This window comes from Podarcis vaucheri (genome assembly GCF_965113315.1).
Source record: "Podarcis vaucheri genome assembly, chromosome: 2".
NCBI lineage: Eukaryota > Metazoa > Chordata > Lepidosauria > Squamata > Lacertidae > Podarcis > Podarcis vaucheri.
The window spans coordinates 20,032,658-20,051,407 of record NC_138760.1 but is presented as its reverse complement, the minus strand read 5'-3'; the positions used below and the strand labels follow the sequence as shown (position 1 = coordinate 20,051,407).

Here is an 18,750-nt window from a genome sequence, read left to right as displayed (position 1 = left end):
TAACCGGACTTCACACCCTTCCACTGTAGTTGCTAATCGTAGCGTGCTTGGAAAAAGAAACTTGCCTCTACACACCCCAAAACCTCCATGGTTTTTGCATGTAAGTTGGACGGGGAATTTATGCTGCTGCAGCAAAAGCTAATGTCTGGTTCCCAGATGCAATTGGGGAAAAACCTAGTTTTTGACAGCCAAGCAACATTGCCTGAATTCTTTCTTTCATTAGAGGGATCTATATTCCACGCTGCTTAAATTATCCTGTTAATATTGAGATTCTACTGGTTATCAGTGCAACAGAAGGTGGTGGTTTTGTTTTAAAAGGAAAAGCAGGTATGCCATTGCAAGTTTGGAAAATCATCCCTGGGCTGATCAAACCAACAGCGTAGCCTAGGAGGTATTGTCCGTATGGCAGCACAATAAATCTGTTAGGTTTGTAGCTGCTGTCCCAATGTATTTGCCTGGGTAACACATCCAACTTGCCAGGCACAATGCATGCTTAAAAGTTTCATATGGGATTACCTGCATCAGCTGCCACCTTTTAAAAAAACACTAGAAGTTCCAGGCTTCAAAGCTTTTTCAACATAAGTAGATTAAAATATATATATATATATGGGGCATTTAACTATATTAGCTCCTGTTTGGAAGGTAAAACATGTAATCAGGACTGTTTCAGCCTCCCCACCTGAGCTAAGAGCCATTTTCTCTGCTATTTCTGCTCTTTCAGTCTCTCAGATTGTACGCATTTTGTGTTTTTGTGGGCGGAGGCAGATCTAGCACCCTCCCTGTATTCAACCCAAACGTACTTTTCCTCCCCAGGGAGTGAGCTCTGGAGAAGGCAGGCTGGCGGAACAGTTCCTTGAAGCAGAAAGATGCAAATGGATCGACTTCCCTGCGATTGCCATTCGGCAGCTTTTCGTTTAAAAATAAATAAATAGAAAAGCGGCTCCCCTTTCAAATCTGAGAAATGAACGGAAACGTGGTCCCACCCATATGCCATACATTTAACGCACTCTTCTGCCACTTTAACAGTCATGGCATCCCCATAAGAACCGAGAAGTTGGAGCTCTCCGACAACTCTCGGCGCCCCTTTAACAAACTACAGTTCCCAGCATTCTTTGGGTGGAGCCAGTACTGTTGAAAGTGGCAGGAGTGTTTTGAATGCAGGATGTGGACGTGGCCAGTATCAGAGTTTTGCGGCCGTTTAGAAAGGGGAACAGCCAACTTTGAGCACGTGGAGAGGTGATGGTGCTCAGTACGCTGGTATGCCTTGCCTTTTCAGTTTTGAATCTGATCTGCCACATCAGCCGATGAATACAGCGTGAACTTGCTAGATCTGTCTTTCTCCTTTTAGATTTGAGTGCCGCTGCCCACTTTGACTTTGCCTTCCCTCCTGCATCTCCTAACCCTCACCAACTCCTATAGAGAGACTGAATGAAGATGGGTGCGAATTATGGGTGCTTTAGATTGGAGGGGTTGTTTGGACAGCCAGTTCCATGTCTCCTAAACCTACCATATTTTTCGCTCCATAAGACACACTTTTTTCCTTCTAAAAAGAAAGGGGAAATGCCTGTGCGTCTTATGGGGCGCATGCACTGGACCGGAGCCATGGCTCCCGTCAGTCAAGCAAAGCGGGAGCCGCTTACAGGGCTTCTGTCCCGCTTTGCGCGGCTCTAGCTTTGCTTGCTTTACAGCGAGCCGGGAGGAGGCAGGCGATTCAAAGCCAGCAGGCGCTTTTAAAAGCGGCGCGTAGCCAGCAACAGCTGAAGCAGCCTCAGCTAGCAAAGGTTCACGCGCTCCCTAAACGGAGCAATGAGGCTGCAGAGGGACGGCAGGGCACAGGAGGGGTTGGATCCGGAAGGATAAAATTTAAGCAACCAGCAGCAAAAAAACCCCAACCTCGAGCTCTGAGCCATGAGCGCAAAATAGGCAGGCTGCTGGGGACTGGAGGGCAGGGGATGAGGGCGAGGGGAAAATTACGCAAATCCCCCCACGTCTCAGCTGATCCGCTGGCTCCTTGAGCATGCACACTAAACAAACATACAGCTCCTGTCCCTCTCAGTCTCACTCTGATATACCAGTAGCTTATTAAATAGTTTAGTACAACATTTGATTCAGAATATTTTTTCCCTGTTTTCCTCCTCTGAAAACTAGGTGCGTCTTAAAGGTCAGGTGCGCCTTATGGAGTAAAAAATACGATATTTTTGTATTTTAATTTTGGGCTAGCTCCAGAAGTATTAGCACAAGATCTGGGTTAGCCTGGGTGGTGTGCTGGCAACCCCTGGCGTATTGGCTTTGGAATAGGGACGGGGAAATGTGTGGCTCTCAATACGTTGCGCTACAACAATGTTTCACTACAACTCCCATCATTCCTAATCATGAGCCATCCTATTGGGGCTGATGGAAGTGTTGGAACGCAACAACATCTGGAAGGCCACATGTCCCCCTTATTTTCTTGAGAACAGCTCTTCTCAAGCTTGGGTCTTCACCTGCTTTTGGACTACAATTCCCATCTCCCCTGACCACTGATCTTGCTAGCTAGGGGTGATGGGAGTTGTAGTCCAAAAACAGCTGGAGACACAAGTTTGGGAAACACTGCTTCAGAAGGAGGCTCTGCTAGGATTGACTGTCAGCCTTGTTGGGAGTTTTGCATTGAACCCTGTACTACTTGCCAACTTTTCTTCCGCCAGAAGTTCCAGTTGCCGGCTAAGGAAAGTTGTGTTGCCTGTAAGAAGACTGTCTACCCAATGGAGCGTCTCTTTGCCAACCAGCAAGTATACCATATCAGCTGTTTCCGCTGTTCTTACTGCAACAGCAAACTCACGTAAGTCCTTTAGGGAGAGCCCACTTCTTTTCTATATATAAAAAAGGCTACTTTAAGTTTAACTCTCTAGTGTGGGTTAGGAAAGGGCAATGTTTAGGTGCTGAGAAAAGCAAGGTGGGCATGGTTTTCAGGTGGTTCTTAAGAGCGCCAAAGGAATCTACAACCCAAGGATGTACCGTATTTTTCGCTCTATAAGATGCACTTTTCCGCTCCTAAAAAGGAAGGGAAAATGTGTGTGCGTCTTATGGATGGATAGATAGATAGATAGATAGATAGATAGATAATACTTTATTCGGCTATAAGCCCACCAGGTAAAACCAATCGGTAAATATAATAGCATTTTACATTCTAAAATATCAACTAAAATATTTCAGTGCATAGTCTCGTTCACATTACATACAGTCTCTAGATGTACCATATTGTGGCCTTGAATATAAAGATGGTGGATAGAGTTTACTAGGTGCGTCTTATGGAGTGAGGAGCGAATGTAGACTGCGCAGCTTTCGCTGAAGCCAGGAGAGCTCTCCTGGCTTCAGGGATAGTCGCCCGAAGCTCCTGAGCACAGTGGGAGCGCCTCCACTGCGCTCAGGAGGCTTTGCGTTGCTTTCGCTGAAGCCAGGAGAGCAAGAGGGATTGGTGTGCACCGATCCCTCTTGCTCTCCTGGCTTCGCTTTGCTGAGGAGGCGCTGAGCAGCTTTCCCTCTCTGCGCAGCACCCCTTCAGTGAAGTGGGAGGAGAAGTGGAAGGGGCTCCGTTTCTCCTGCTGCTTTGCTAAAGGGGCACTGCGCAGAGAGGGAGAGAATATTTTTTTCTTGTTTTCCTCCTCCAAAAACTAGGTGCGTCTTATGGTCGGGTGCATCTTACAGAGCAAAAAATACGGTACTTCTGCATACGACACAATAAAGCAGGGAGAGTGTCCTGCACACACACAGCCGAGGAAGGTTAAGGGCTGATAGTTAATTCTTTATTGACAAAAGCACACTTCTTTTCTTAAAAAAGTTATTTACTTGATTTTTCCTCCTGGACTTCCCTCCTCCCCTTTGTGGGTCCTATTGTTAATCATTTCCTCCTGCATCTTTTATGATAATCCAAATCTTTTACCTCTCCATTGTGTCCAAAACCCACCATTAAACTGCAAGGGTTATTCCAATCCTACTGACAATTTTAACTGTTTACAATGGCTTTTAAGACCAGTTATATATTTTCCTGATTTCTGATTCTTCCGGTCATTTTAGCCATTTCTGCATAATCCATCCACTTGATCTGCCATTCTTCTCTGGTGGACAAAAGCACACTTAACAGCACCAGAGACAAAAGCACACTTATAGCAGCTCCTAAAGAACAGCTTCTATCTGTGGGCTGTTAGGCTGCTGAATGAAAAGACAAGAGCAGGGCAACTGACTTTTGGGTTTGGTGGGTGTTCGTCAGTAAACAAGGGGAATAATAATAATAATAATAATAATAATAATAATAAATTTATTTATACCCCGCCCACCTGGCTGAGTTTCCCCAGCCACTCTGGGCGGCCTCCAATCAAATGTTAAAAACAGTACAGCATTAAATATTAAAAACTTCCCTGAACAGGGCTGCCTTCAGATGTCTTTTAAAGATAGGATAGCTGCTCATTTCCTTCACAACTGAAGGGTGGGCGCCACTACCGAGAAGGCCTTCTGTCTGGTTCCCTGTAACCTCACTTCTCGCAATGAGGGAACTGCTAGAAAGCCCTCAGCGCTGGATCTCAGTAATCTCACTATATACAAGTCGTACAAGTCACAATAAAGTATTTCAGTTGAATATTTCAATTCAACCAGATGCCTGTGGCAGGTCTGAAAGCAGGATCTGAGTGCGAGAGCACTCTTTGCACCCGTGGCTCCCAGCAACTTGTACCTGCAGAGCTGCTGAATTAGTACATTCTGAGATGGTTATTATTTCTTCTCTTGCAAGTTACTGAAGGTGCTAATAATTGTGTGTTTCCCCCCTTGTACAGCATTGGAACGTATGCATCTCTGCATGGGAACGTTTACTGCAAGCCTCATTTTAACCAGCTCTTCAAGGCCAAAGGCAACTACGACGAAGGCTTTGGGCATAAGCCACACAAGGAGCTGTGGGCAAGCAAAACGGAGGGCGAAGAATCCCAGGAGAAACCCGCCAGCGTTGGAAACGCTGAGGAAGGCCCCCAGAGTCCCGGCGTGGAAGATGCCCCGATTGCAAAAGTTGGGATTCTGGCAGCCACCATGGAAGCAAAAGCCGCTGGTTTGCTCGAGAAGGAAGAGAGGCCGGCGGAAACCAAGAAGCTGAAGATTGCTTGGCCGCCTCCTCCCGAACAAGGCAGCCAAGGAAGTGTTTTGGAAGAAGGCATCAAGGTGCTGAAGCCCAAGTGGCCCCCGGAAGATGAAATTGCTAAGCCGGATCATCAGGAAGACGTGGACCAAGACCTTAAAAAGCTGCGGCGGTCGTCGTCGCTGAAAGAAAGGAGCCGTCCGTTTACAGTCGCTGCCTCATTTAGAACCATATCCGTAAAGAGCAATAGAACTGAAAACGCGTCTCCTCCCAAGGCTGAAAGGAGCACGGTCAGACAAACTGAGGAACCGGCGCCGGAATTGGCGGTGGAAAGCAAGCCAGAGGGAAAGAGCAACGTGGCTGATCCACACCTGGGCGAGGGGGATAAAGAGCTGGATGGGGGGGAAGGAGAAGAAGCGGGTGGCGAAGAGATCTTGGTTGAAAACGGCCAGAGGAGTGGCGACACGGATGAGGAAGAAGAAAACAATACTGCAGGAGAGCCAGCCTCACTGGAGAAGGAAGCGCCATTCCATACGCCCCCTAAGCATTCTGTCTTGAATTCAACCGCTGTAAAAGAATTCTCCGCTAGCCCCAATCGCAAATCCCAAGACGTTGGGTTTTTTGAAGGTGAAGACCTGGAAGAATTGACTGTGGAAGAGCAGATCAAGCGGAACAGATACTACGGCGAAGAGGAAGAAGACGAATAAATGGGACACTCTTCCACTAAAGAACTTAACTGCAGGGTGCTGGGCCTTAAAATTGGTGTGTTTAGCATTTGGGGGTTTTTTGTTTTCTTCCTAGAGTGGCTTCCCTTGGTGAAAGAGATACCGTGCTGCAGGCTGATGCATAAGGGAACCATAAAAACTTGCTCAGATCCGAATTTTATAGGAAAGCTTGTTGGGAACCTGCGAGAAATTTAACCAAATTTGTGGAAACGGATAGTATGCATAAAATCGTTGTGGGAAAAGCTGCCTCAATTGAGCAAAACAACAACAACACAACCCTGTACATTTCTGAATTCTGCTCTGTAACCTGGTCAGCTTAAATGCCACCTTTATTCTCTTCTGCTTCTGGTAGTTTTCAGCCATTTTTTGCAGGATGTCACTATATTCCCCAAAGGCAAGCTTGACGGAGAATGGGGCTTTCTGAGATACAGGACTATTACCGCTTATCTATGTTACTGCAGTGCTTAGGGACCAGTTTCGAAGGGCACTTGGGGAACCATTTAAATGGCAATGACTGCACTTTAATAATGTATGTGTAAAGGCACAATAGATACATTTTTGAATAGTGAAAACACTGTCTCTTCTAGATAATGACAGTATCTGAAATAAAAGTCAGCAGCATGGTTTTAGGGGGAAGCTGTGTTTACTTGGCAGCCACCAGGAGAGAACTGTATTGCATTAGGCTCTTTTTGTATATGACTTGTTGTGCATTAGGGTCCAGGTCAATCTCGAATCAGCTGGCTGGCCAGTGAAAAAGAGGATCTGTCTCATACCTGGGCTTAGAAGCACAGCATTTTAATCTAATGGAGCAATGCTAAGGGAAGGATTTTGTAGAGGGCAAAGCTTCTGTCTGCAGGGCATTGCTACTTTCATTCCATGTTTGTCTTTCCGAATAATGTTTTCTACTTGAAACTTTGCTTCTTCTTTTTTCTGAAAACTGTGTACGTTTTAAGCAATTCTACGTGTACCCAAACTGCCAGATGTTAAGAGTCCACATGAAAGATGCTGCACGCAAAAATCTCCGCGATGACAAAATAGATGAAACAGTGGGAATTTCTTGGGACTGATTCCTAGCATTGTGCTTTTAGTGCTTTTCAACTTGACTGCATGGTATTTTATAAATCATAGTATTTTGAGATGGGGGTTAAAAGGGTTTTACCTAAATAGTTTTTAATCTTTTTGTAATGTATTCACCGAGATTAGCTCTAACTATATTTTAGAGTTGTAAAATATTCTGCTTTCTTACCAATCTTGCTAAGTATGAAACATTTTTATTCAATAAAGGCTCTGGTCATTTTTATTGTTGGAAGTTTCTAATCCAGACTTTTCTTTGCCATGAGACGGTCAGGAAGGCGAGAGAGATTGCTGAGAAGATTTTAGTACTTAGCTTAAAACCTGTAGGTGGCACTGTTGTGCTTGTAATATGGTAAAGAGATACGATGTCCAGTGTGCTTCTGAGTTTTGTAGAACATGAGATGTACCTGTTCGAGAGGTGTAACGGAAGACAACAGACGTATGAGCAAACATCCACGACCATTTTCGTCTAGTGTGTTTGGTTCCAGTTATATTGCTAGATGGGGTTTCAAAATTAACAGATATTTTCCCCGTTAAAATATTCACAAACGAACACTATCCCTTCTCTAATAGCAACCAGATGTCAATAACATTGGGGGGGGGGGGCTTTGTGCATTGGGGATGTAAAATTCTAATCACAATGGCTTCGAGTGAGCTAGGGAGGGATATTTCTACCACACCAAACCTGAGCACATCGTCTGGGTGCTAAATTTGCATTGTCAGAATTGATTTGATAATGAATTGGGGAGGTGTGTTTTGTTTAACAGCAGGGATAACGGCCACTTGTGCCAGATGGCGACAGAAGGAATTAATTCTGGAATGTGACTTAAATGCCAGTTGCTAGAGAAATGTCAAGGCTTGTAGGCACAACCATGTCGTTTCCTCTGAACTCTCCATCTGAACAGCTCTCGAGCTAACATATAAGGTGGTCACGGGGGTTACCCAGTGATTAAATGCATTTGTGTTTTAAAAATGCATTTGTGTTTAAAAAAACAATGGGAATAAAGCACTGCTAAAACGGAGCACTCTGTTAAATGCATGCTTGGTCAGCTGTTTATTGGGGGTGGGGAACGTGCTGCTCTGGCATTAAACAGATTTAGCCTTTTGAGGCACAATGGGAGTTCTTCTGACTTCTCTCTTTATTCTAAATCCAACCCAAGTTACTAAAGTCTTCTATAAAACCCTAAGTACGGGTTGGAATTAAATCCTGGAATTACAGTGCTGGCAACAGGTCAACTCAACACATTTTGTACTGCTTCTCACATGGATACCCATTCTTGACCTCATCTGTGCTATGACCAAAGCTAATACCTTTAACACCCACATAAGTGCAAAAACAGGGACTTTATGTGTGCACACATGCACACACAGTGGTTCCCTCAGCAGAACAAAATCACACATGAAATAATTCCGTTGTGTGCAAAATGCAAGCACCTCAAAGTCCTTCCATTTGATTATGTTAACTAAACAATTTTTTCTAAAGTAAGCTTTTTATATGCCCCAGCTGGCTCTTGGTTCATGTCACAAGTTAAGAAGGATGTTGACAAGCTGGAACCTGCGCAGAGGAGGGCGACCAAGACGATCAAGGGTCTGGAAACCAAGCTATAAGAGCAGGCGTAGGCAAACTTGGCCCTCCAGATGTTTTGGGACTACAACTCCCATCATCCCTGACCACTGGTCCTGTTAGCTAGGGATGATGGGAGTCGTAGTCCCAAAACTACGAGAGCAGTACATGTGAAAAGGATCTAGGAGTCTTGGTTGACCACAAACTTGACATGAGCCAACCGTGTGACGCGGCAGCTAAAAAAGCCAATGCAATTCTGGGCTGCATCAATAGGAGTATAGCATCTAGATCAAGGGAAGTAATAGTGCCACTGTATTCTGCTCTGGTCAGACCTCACCTGGAGTACTGTGTCCAGTTCTGGGCACCACAGTTCAAGAAGGACACTGACAAACTGGAACATGTCCAGAGGAGGGCAACCAAAATGGTCAAAGGCCTGGAAACGATGCCTTATGAGGAACGGGTAAGGGAGCTGGGCATGTTTAGCCTGGAGAAGAGGAGGTTAAGGGGTGATATGATAGCCATGTTCAAATATATAAAAGGATGTCACATAGAGGAGGGAGAAAGGTTGTTTTCTGCTGCTCCAGAGAAGCAATGGATCCAAACTACAAGAAAGAAGATTCCACCTAAACATTAGGAAGAACTTCCTGACAGTAAGAGCTGTTCGACAGTGGAATTTGCTGCCAAGGAGTGTGGTGGCGTCTCCTACTTTGGAGGTCTTTAAGCAGAGGCTTGACAACCATATGTCAGGAGTGCTCTGATGGTGTTTCCTGCTTGGCAGGGGTTTGGACTCGATGGCCCTTGTGGTCTCTTTCAACTCTATGATTCTATAAAAACATCTGGAGGGCCGAGTTTGCCTGTGCCTGTATAAGAGGAAGAATGGCAGATGAAAGTGATTGACTATATGACATTGGCGGAAATGACGAGCAGAATTCGTGACCAGGGAAAGGAGACTGCGGAAGAAGACTGGAAGAAATTTAAGATTTATCTTAAGGACTATTACAAACTTGATGAAGCTTAGAATGTCGAGATTTTACAGAGAGAAAGGGTTGCAGTAATATAAGATTAGATTAAGAAAGGACTATGATGAATTAGGACGGGAAAAAACATTTACAAGTTGTTATAAAAATTTGGACATGAGGATGCAGAAAGGGGAGGTATGGGGAAGTCCGAGGAAAGAAGTTTATGAAAGGACATTATGAAATTATATTTGTTTGTTTGTCTTTTTTCTTTATGTTTGTTTGTTATAAAAACTTTTGTAAAACCAATAAAAATTTTATATAAAAAAAAAAATATAAGAGGAACGGTTGAAGGAGCTTATTTAGCCTGGAAGAGAGGAGACTGAGAGGAGCTATGATCGCCATCTTCAAATATCTAAGGGCTGTCACCTGAAAGATGGAGCAGCTTGTGCGCTCCTGCTCTGGAGAGTAGACTAAACATCAAGAGAAACCACCTGACAGCAAGAGCTGTTTGACAGTGGAATGGTCTCCCTCGGGAAGTTGTGGACTCTCCTTCCTTGGAAGTTTTCAAGCAGAGGTTGGATGGCCATCTGTCATGGATGCTTTAGCTGAGATTCCGGCATTGCAGGGGGTTGGACTAGAGATCTCTTCCAACTCTGATTCTATTTCCTCTTAAAAGATTCCACTTGCTGAATTTCCTCTTGAATCATGGAAATTCTACTTTTAAACACCTGGCACTATGCTTAGATCAGTGGCATAGCGTGGGGGGTGCAGGGGGGGCCGGCCGCACCGGGCACAACATCTGGGGGTTAGGGTTAGGGGGCGCAAATCCACGGGTTAGGGGGCGCAAATTACTTGCCTTGCCCCGGGTGCTGACAACCCACGCTACGCCACTGGCTTAGATGTAACATTAAGTTACAGGTTAGTTGTGGGCCTGTTGTACATGCGAACTAGATGAACTCTTCCGGACAACATATCGGCTTTTAAAACGGGCTTCTTCCAAGCCTAATTTCAGGAGTGGAATTGGGATTCTGTGGGCACCAGGGTAAGCCTTTGCAGCCACATGCAAATGCCATGTTGACAGGAGTTAGCATTACGAGAATGAACTTTGCTGTTCCTGGACTTACATTCGCCTCGCCTGTTTTCTTCCTGCGCCACTGTGAGGAGTTGGGAAATTTTGGCTTCCATTCTGGAATAGCTACAGCTTTCGGTGTCATCCAAGCTCAGGTAAAACTGTTCATTATGACAATAGTTAGTGGAAACGAGCCCATTTCAAACCATAGTTTAAGAGACTTATTGGTCTCTGTGCTGAAAAGCCAGACCCGTAGGATATTTGACCGAGTTAGCTTCCTAGTTGCAGTTCTGTCGATAAAAAAGGAATTCAATCCAATATGGTTGACAATTGCCAGCACAATTCAGAACAGTATCTGTGGTTGATACACTTGGATTAAAAGATGGAGTTGAATTTTAAATGGTAGTTGCATTTCACTTCTTTTGCAGTGTTCATCCATATAGTGGTACCTCGGGTTACATACGCTTCAGGTTACAGACTCTGCTAACCCAGAAATAGTACCTCGGGTTAAGAACTTTGCTTCAGGATGAGAACAGAAATTGTGCTCCGGCGGTGCAGCAGCAGCGGGAGGCCCCATTAGCTAAAGTGGTGCTTCCGATTAAGAACAGTTTCAGGTTAAGAACGGACCTCCGGAACGAATTAAGTACTTAACCTGAGGTACCACTGTACTGTTGAAATGTGGAAGGTTGGATGTGATTATTTTTATCATGTTTTTGAGAAATTTGGTTTTTTTGTAGAATACATGGCCTTTGGCAAAATTTCAAAAATAAATATTTGGGTTTATTATTATTATTAATTGAATTTATATACCACCCTATACCCGGGGGTCTCAAAGCGGTTCACATAATAAAATCAAGATATAAAACCACAAAATACCTAATAAAAATAAAAACAACAACCCAATAGCCCCCCCCCCCCAAAAAAAACACATTTTAAAAGGGCATAGGACATAAATCGGATCAGCCAAAGGCCTGGTTAAAAAGGAACGTTTTTGCCTGGTGCTTAAAGGTGCATAATGAAGGCGCCAGGCAAACTTCCCTGGGGAGAGCGTTCCACAGCCGGGGAGCCACTGCAGAAAAGGCCCCGTTCTCATGTTGCCGCCCTCTGGCCCTCTCGAGGGTTATGAAGCTGGCATATTTTCACCAGCCATAATTAACAAAATTTTGGTTTTTGATGACGTGCTAAACTGCTGCTAACCTTGAATGGAACCTTCCAGTCTTGCAGCTGGGCCGAAAAATGGCAGAATGGATGAGCCTGGAGTTTGACTAGGTACACCCTCACAATGCTAAACTGTGGTTTAGCATGATGTCTGTGTTGGGAATACTGCCAGGGAGACAAAGTCCATCATGGCCCCAAGCCGTCTGCCGGACGTCCATCGAGCTCCCGTAGGCACGCAGTATCATCGATTAGCGACATGAGTTTCTAGAAAATAACTTGCCACATTCCAGAGCTCGTGCACACTCTTATCAGCAGATAATGCACAGCCAAAAGTTGCACTCAGGAGAGCATTATTTACAAGCTTTGTTCAGCGTTGATCAGAACAAAGAAAGACATGACTGCCTGCGACAGTGTCTCAGACAGAGAGAGAGAAACGAAAGCAATAGCAAACATAAACATCCTGTGAACAGGAAATACGCAGGCTGTGACACAAACATCCTGCTCCCTTTTAAGGTGGAACGGAAATATCCTAACAGTCTGCACACTGTAACTCCATAATCCTTCCATGAACCCTCTAAGGTAGGCAGTACTATGTAGCAGACTGTGGGGTTGGAAGCCAATAGTTTGCCAAAGGCTACTTGCTGAGTTCACGGCTGAGTTTAGATTTGAACTGGGGACTCCCTAGTTTGCTGCTCAGTCTTAGTAACTACACTAGGGCTCAGTCGAAGATTCATCAAGACTTCAAATGTTGCTGCTGGAAAATCAGAAATTGGTCTTGAGCCAACCTGGGAGGCTCCTCCACGTAGATTGTGTTAACAGAAACTGGAGTATGTAATTCCCGATTGCTACTCCCAGATGTAGGAGGATGTTAATCTAAACAGTTGAAGCAAACAACCACAAGAAGAAGCTGCCACTGCATGTTAGCAGCATACCTGTGGCTATTGCAAAACGTCCTATGCTGCATGACCGAGTTGGTGGAGAGTAAAAATTCTACCAGGTTAAAAGCAGTCATCTTGGGTGTGTGGGGAAAGGGTGGGCCTGTTGTCACCTTGCTGGCATTTTCTATTTCTGTTCTGGTTCCTCTTCCTGATTTGGAATGTAGCATTTATATGATGGAATGTAGCGCAATGGATCGCTTTAAATTTCCATTCTGACTCTCTTGACGCTTTTAAGAGTGGACGTCTTCCTATGCATAGTGGGGCGGGGAGAAAACAAAATGGCATGTGGTATCCTTCCTCTCATTCACTATACTGGAGGTTTTCAACTTTTTTGACCAACTACAGTGGTACCTCAGGTTACAGATGCTTCAGGTTACAGACGTTTCAGGTTACAGACTCCCTAACCCAGAAATAGTACCTCGGGTTAAGAACTTTGCTTCAGGATGAGAACAGAAATCATGTGGCGGCAGCGGGAGGCCCCATTAGCTAAAGTGGTACCTCAGGTTAAGAACAGTTTCAGGTTAAGAACGGACCTCCAGAATGAATTAAGTTCTTAACCCGAGGTACTACTGTACAACATTTAGAAGACATCTGAAGGCAGCCCTGTACGGGGAAGATTTTATAAAAATGTTTAATGTTTTTATATATGCTGAAAGTCACCCAGAGTGGCTGGGACAAGCCAGTCAGCTGGGCAGGATATAATAATAATAATAATAATAATAATAATAATAATAATAATAATAATAATAATACCATATTGGCCCAAATATAAGCTGCACCCGAATATAAGCCCCACCTTTAAAATTCAAGGGGAAAAAATAAAAAAGGCAATACCCGAATATAAGCTGCTCCCTTAAAATTCCGCAGGCACTCACACCTGCTCCGTTTTACTGCATGTAAAGGGTGTGTAAAGGAGATAACTATGCAGTGGTACCTCGGGTTACAGACACTTCAGGTTACAGATGCTTCAGGTTACAGACTCCGCTAACCCAGAAATAGTACTTCGGTTAAGAACTTTGCTTCAGGATGGGAACAGAAATCGTGCGGCAGCAGGGAGGCGCTAACCCGGAAGTCTGGCTTCCCAGTTGTCCATCCATTCCCAACAGCAAGGGCTGGCAGACTGGCTAGGCTTCCTTGCCCATTTGCTTGCTTACCCCAAGGTTCCTGGCACCCAGCACCCCCTGGCCAGCCCCAGAGGCACCATTCGCCTGCGGAGCTTGTAGCCAGGGCTGCTGCAACAAACAGCTGTGCAAGCCTTTGGGAGGCAGAGACACAAGAGGACATCAGAGCAGGGAGGGAAGGAAGGAGGGGTAGAGGCCTGTGTTGCCCACGGCACCCCTGACCATCATTCAAGGCACCCCAGGGTGCCATGGCACACTGGTTGAAAACTATATGTTCAGCTGAATAACTAGCACACAGACAACTCTGCACAGAGTCGTAACCAGAAACCCTTGTTTCCCAGGGTTTTGAGTGCTGCTTAGAAATTGTGGTTAAAATCATTTGCTTTCAGCTGCTAGGTCGCTGCCTGATCTAAAGTGGGTCACAACTGAAGCGCTACCACCATACAAATATATGTTTTTTATAAATAAGATCTGGGACCCCAAATGCACATGCAAGGTTAATGCTGGGTCCTGGGTCTAAAAACGTTGAAAGCTGCAAGTTCAAATAAGGCCCTGCTGGTCTTTTTCACTTTAACGTTAATACTTTCCTACTCCCTTTCTTCTTTTTAAACAAGTAGCTCTTGGATTTTAAACAAATACAGATACAAGAACTATTAAATATTTACCCAGTAGTACATTCAGTGCTGTTTGTTCTATCCGTTGACTTTAGGCATAAGCTTACACATTCAGTGTTCAAACCTATTACTTAACATAACCTCTCCACTAAAAAGATGGAGTGGTTGGTATAACAAGGTCTTGATTTTGGCCATTAACAAAGTTAAAGGTAGCTCTGGGCAATATTGCAATTAATTGTCTGAAACTGGTATGACTGTCATACCACATACCGCTCTGGCTCATACAGGGAGGAGCAGTACGGAGTAGGGCTGGACAATTTAAGACATTGCGATCTATCAGTACATCACGATATTTAGCTGCTGGTATATCACAACGTTGAAAACCAGGTATCGCTCCGTCCTAGTTAAAGTGGTCCACGTTTCTTTTTGTTCTGCCTTCAATTGTCCTCTTGTCTCTGGTGAGACGCTCAGACGTTGCTGCATCCCAGATATTATTCTCCCATGGCCTTCCAGTGCTTTTCAGTTAGGTTCTTCCATGGTGAGCAACCATTACCGTATTTTTCGCCCTATAGGACACACTTTCCCCCCTCCAAAAATGAAGGGGAAATCTGGGTGCGTCCTATGGGGCGAATGCAGGCTTTCGCTGAAGCTTGGAGAGCGAGAGGGGTCTGTGCGCACCAACCCCTCTTGCTCTCCAGGCTTCAGGAAGACATCCGCAGCCTAGGCAGCCCTGCGGGAGTTCCCCACAGGGCTCCCCATGCTGCGGATAGCAGCCTGCCACCCGGTGCGAGGGGCACCCTGAAGCAGAGCGCCCCTCGCGCCGGGCAGACATCCGCAGCATGGGGAGCCCTGCAGGAGTTTCCCGCAGGGCTCCCCACGGTGCGGATAGCAGCCTGCCACCCGGTACGCGAGGCGCAGAGCGCCCCACGCGCCGGGCAGACATCGGCCAGCCCCACAAGCTTGGGGGACAGCAGGGAGGCACAGCACCGCCATCCCGCTGTTCCTCAACCTGTTTCGGTTTCCCCGACCTGGTTTTGGGGGGGAAATAAAGGGATTTCCCCCCCCTTTATTTCCCCCCAAAAAAACTCGGTGCGTCCTATGGGACGGAGCAGCCTATGGGACGAAAAATACGGTAATTGTGCTGCAGATAGTAAAGAATCCTGCTAATTATCTGCGGTGCAAGGTGGAGCCCAAGTCTACGTCGAAAAATAGGACTTGTCGTACTTGCTGTGGAAGCTGCTTTCCCTGTGGGAAGTGGGTGGGTCAGTTTGCAAAATGCTTTCCCAATCCTTGAACTGTTGTGTGTCTGGTAGCCACCTACTCCAGGGCTAGGCAACCTAAGGCCCGTGGGCAGGATGCGGCCAAATCTCCTTCTCAATCTGGCCCACGCATGGTCCGGGAATCAGCGTGTTTTTACATGAGTAAAATGTGTGCTTTTATTTAAAATGCATCTCTGGGTTATTTGTGAGGCAAAGGAATTCGTTCCTTTTTTCTTCTTCAAAATATAGTCCGGCCCACCACATGAAAAAGGCTGCTGACCCCTGCAATCTCAGCCCTCTCCTGATCAACGTTTTCCTGTTCCTTAGGAAATCTTACCTTTTCCATGCTTCCTTGATGATTTTTGTGTTCTTGATCTTACTCCTTTGCCTGTTTTTTCTCTCTTTCTAAGTTTGGTATTTCTCTCAGACTTAACAGTGCAATCCTATACATGTCTACTCCATAGCTGTCAACTTTTCCCTTTTCTTGCGAGGAATCCTATTCAGAATAAGGGAATTTCCCTTTAAAAAAGGGAAATGTTGACAGCTATGGTCTACTCAGACATAGATACCATTAAGTTCAGTGGTACTCTTAGGATAAGTGGGTTTGCAGTCTTAATCTGCTGTGTTTTTTCCTGCTTTTCAGCTCACTTTGGGATTCTTTTTCTTTCCTTGAACTATTTTGCTTTACTATTTCTGATTTTCTTTTGATTTGTAAAGAACAACATTGCCGGTTTCTTCCCTTACAAAGCTTTATTTGCATTTGATATTCTTGGTCACACTGTGTGTGAGAGAAAGAGGGGGTGGAGAATTGCTTTCTTTCTTTCTTACTGCGTGCGTGTCAACTTGTGGGAAATCCCTCAGGGCATGTCCTGTTCTACTTAATCTGTACAGTATCTCCAGCTTCTTTGAGCATGCTTCTGGCATCAAGTTTCTGGTCCATGTTGTTCTCTTCTGCTAATTTAATTAATTTCCCTCCAAGGATCAATATTGGGACCTGTTTTAAATGCCTAGTCTACTTAAATGATGATCTCAGCACTTTCGATTTATGTGGAGTCTGGAATTTAGGAAAGCCAGAGGAGCTGTCATTCTAGTTATACTACTGAGTCAGTTTTTGGGGGGACCTTATTGTGGCTGCGTAGCATGTTGGAAGACCTCCGCCATGCCCTTGCATGGTTCTCTTGAGAATGGATGTAAAAGCGACAACAACCTGAACTCCAAGCAGCGTTTTCTTGCTGGCTGCACTTTGCACTGTTAAAATCGCCCCCCTACACCACATGCGTGGCAAAAGCAGTTGAGGAATCCGACTTGATGTCAAAATGCGATTCTCTCCCCGATGCTTTTCAACATCTTTATGCGCCCCCTCGCCCAGCTTGTCTGGAGTTTTGGGCTGGGTTGCCATCAGTATGCTGATGACACCCGACTCTATCTGTTGATGGATGGCCACCCTGACTCGGCCCCAGACACACTGACCAGATGTTTGGAAGCTGTGGCTGGATGGTTACGTGGGAGCCGGTTGAAGTTAAATCCTTCGAAGACAGAGGTCCTCTGGCTGGGACGGGACGATATGGGATCGAGGGGGCAACTCCCATCTCTTGCAGGGGTGCAATTAGTGCCAGCACCGTCCGTTAAGAGTTTGGGTGTAATCTTCGATACCTCCCTCTCTATGGAGGCGCAGATTACAGCTATAACAAAGGCGGCATTTTTTCATCTCCGCCAAGCTAAGCAGTTGGCCCCTTATCTCTCTCGCCCTGACCTAGCCACTGTGATCCATGCGACGGTCACCTCCAGACTGGATTATTGTAACTCGCTCTACGTGGGGCTGCCCTTGAGACTGACCCAGAAACTCCAGCGGGTGCAGAATGCCGCGGCGAGACTCCTTATGGGGTCTTCGCTGCGAGAGCACATTCATCCGGTACTATACCAGCTGCACTGGCTCCCGGTGGAGTACAGGATCAGGTTTAAGGTGCTGGTTTTAACCTTTAAAGCCCTATACGGCCTAGGACCCTCGTACCTACGGGACCGCCTCTCCTGGTATGCCCCACAGAGAAACCTACGGTCTGCAAATAATAACATCCTCAAGGTCCCAGGCCTCAGAGAGGTTAGGCTGGCCTCAACTAGAGCCAGGGCCTTCTCGGCTGCGGCTCCAATCTGGTGGAATGCTCTATCACAAGAGACTAGGGCCCTGCGGGACTTGACATCTTTCCGCAGGGCCTGCAAGACAGAGTTGTTCCGCCAGGCCTTTGGCCAGGGCGCAGCCTGACTCCCTCCTTTGGCAACCTGCACAGAATTTTGCTTAATTGGTTGCCATCAATTTGATTTTAATTAATTTTTATAATGGAATATTTTTAGATTGTGTGACTATTTGACTGTTTGATTATTTGATTGTTGTTAGCCGCCCTGAGCCCGGCTTCGGCTGGGGAGGGAGGGATATAAATAAAATTTATTATTATTATTAAAATTGGAATAAGACCTTTGTTGCAATGGCGTGATTTTCCCTTACACTTTAAAAAGAAATGTTAAGTCCTTTACTCCCCCTGCCTCCTTCCTGTGTCTCTCAAGAGATTATAATATAAACTCGGGGATGTGGGTTTGATGTTGGGAATCTGTACGTGCAGCTACTCACACAGAGTCAATTAAGGTTTGGCAGACAGCCAGAAGGCAATCTGAAGGAGTAAGTCTGCCTGGTGATAACAGAGACATGGAGACCGCTCCCTGATTGGTCAAGCTCTCTCAAAGGAGTGATAATTAATGGTCTACTAACTGGGATGTGTTAGTTCTGGAGTTCAGAGGTTCAGAGTTCTGTGTGTCAGTGTAGGAGTTGTGAGTCGTGTCAGAGAGAGCTAGCAAAAGATCCATGTTCTGTTCCTGTAAATAGTCCACTGTATATAATAAACTACAAGTTCCTGGTTCCTGCTTCGTCTATCCTGTCTGCAGCCAAGTTGCCAATTGCTGCCGTGGATTCTGCGTGTACTCTGCTAGGTCTGGCTAAGGTCCTGCAACTAGTCGGAAAGTTGCGAAACACCGATAGGTTTTGCCAATATTTGAGCCCCACCTTGGGCTAAATATTCCTGCAATGCTGGGGTTTGGACTGGATGAACCACATGGTCTCTTCCAACTCTGAGTCTGCGATCATTCAGCAGACAGGACTTGAGATGGGAAATGCCTTCAGCT

General features: G+C 45.6%; 1 protein-coding gene across 7 annotated transcripts in view; it reads left to right on the top strand.

Annotated features, from left to right (window-relative positions):
• The window catches only part of LIMA1 (LIM domain and actin binding 1), a 69,396-nt gene extending 62,264 nt beyond the window's left edge, over window positions 1–7,132 (top strand). For all 7 annotated transcript variants that reach the window (XM_082212441.1, XM_082212440.1, XM_082212439.1 and 4 more), the window contains 2 exons: window positions 2,685–2,818; window positions 4,806–7,132. In XM_082212441.1, coding sequence (XP_082068567.1) covers window positions 2,685–2,818; window positions 4,806–5,805 — 1,134 coding nt within the window. In that variant the 3' untranslated portion in view covers window positions 5,806–7,132. The remainder of the gene's footprint in view (window positions 1–2,684; window positions 2,819–4,805) is intronic.
• The last annotated feature ends 11,618 nt before the right edge of the window (window positions 7,133–18,750 follow it).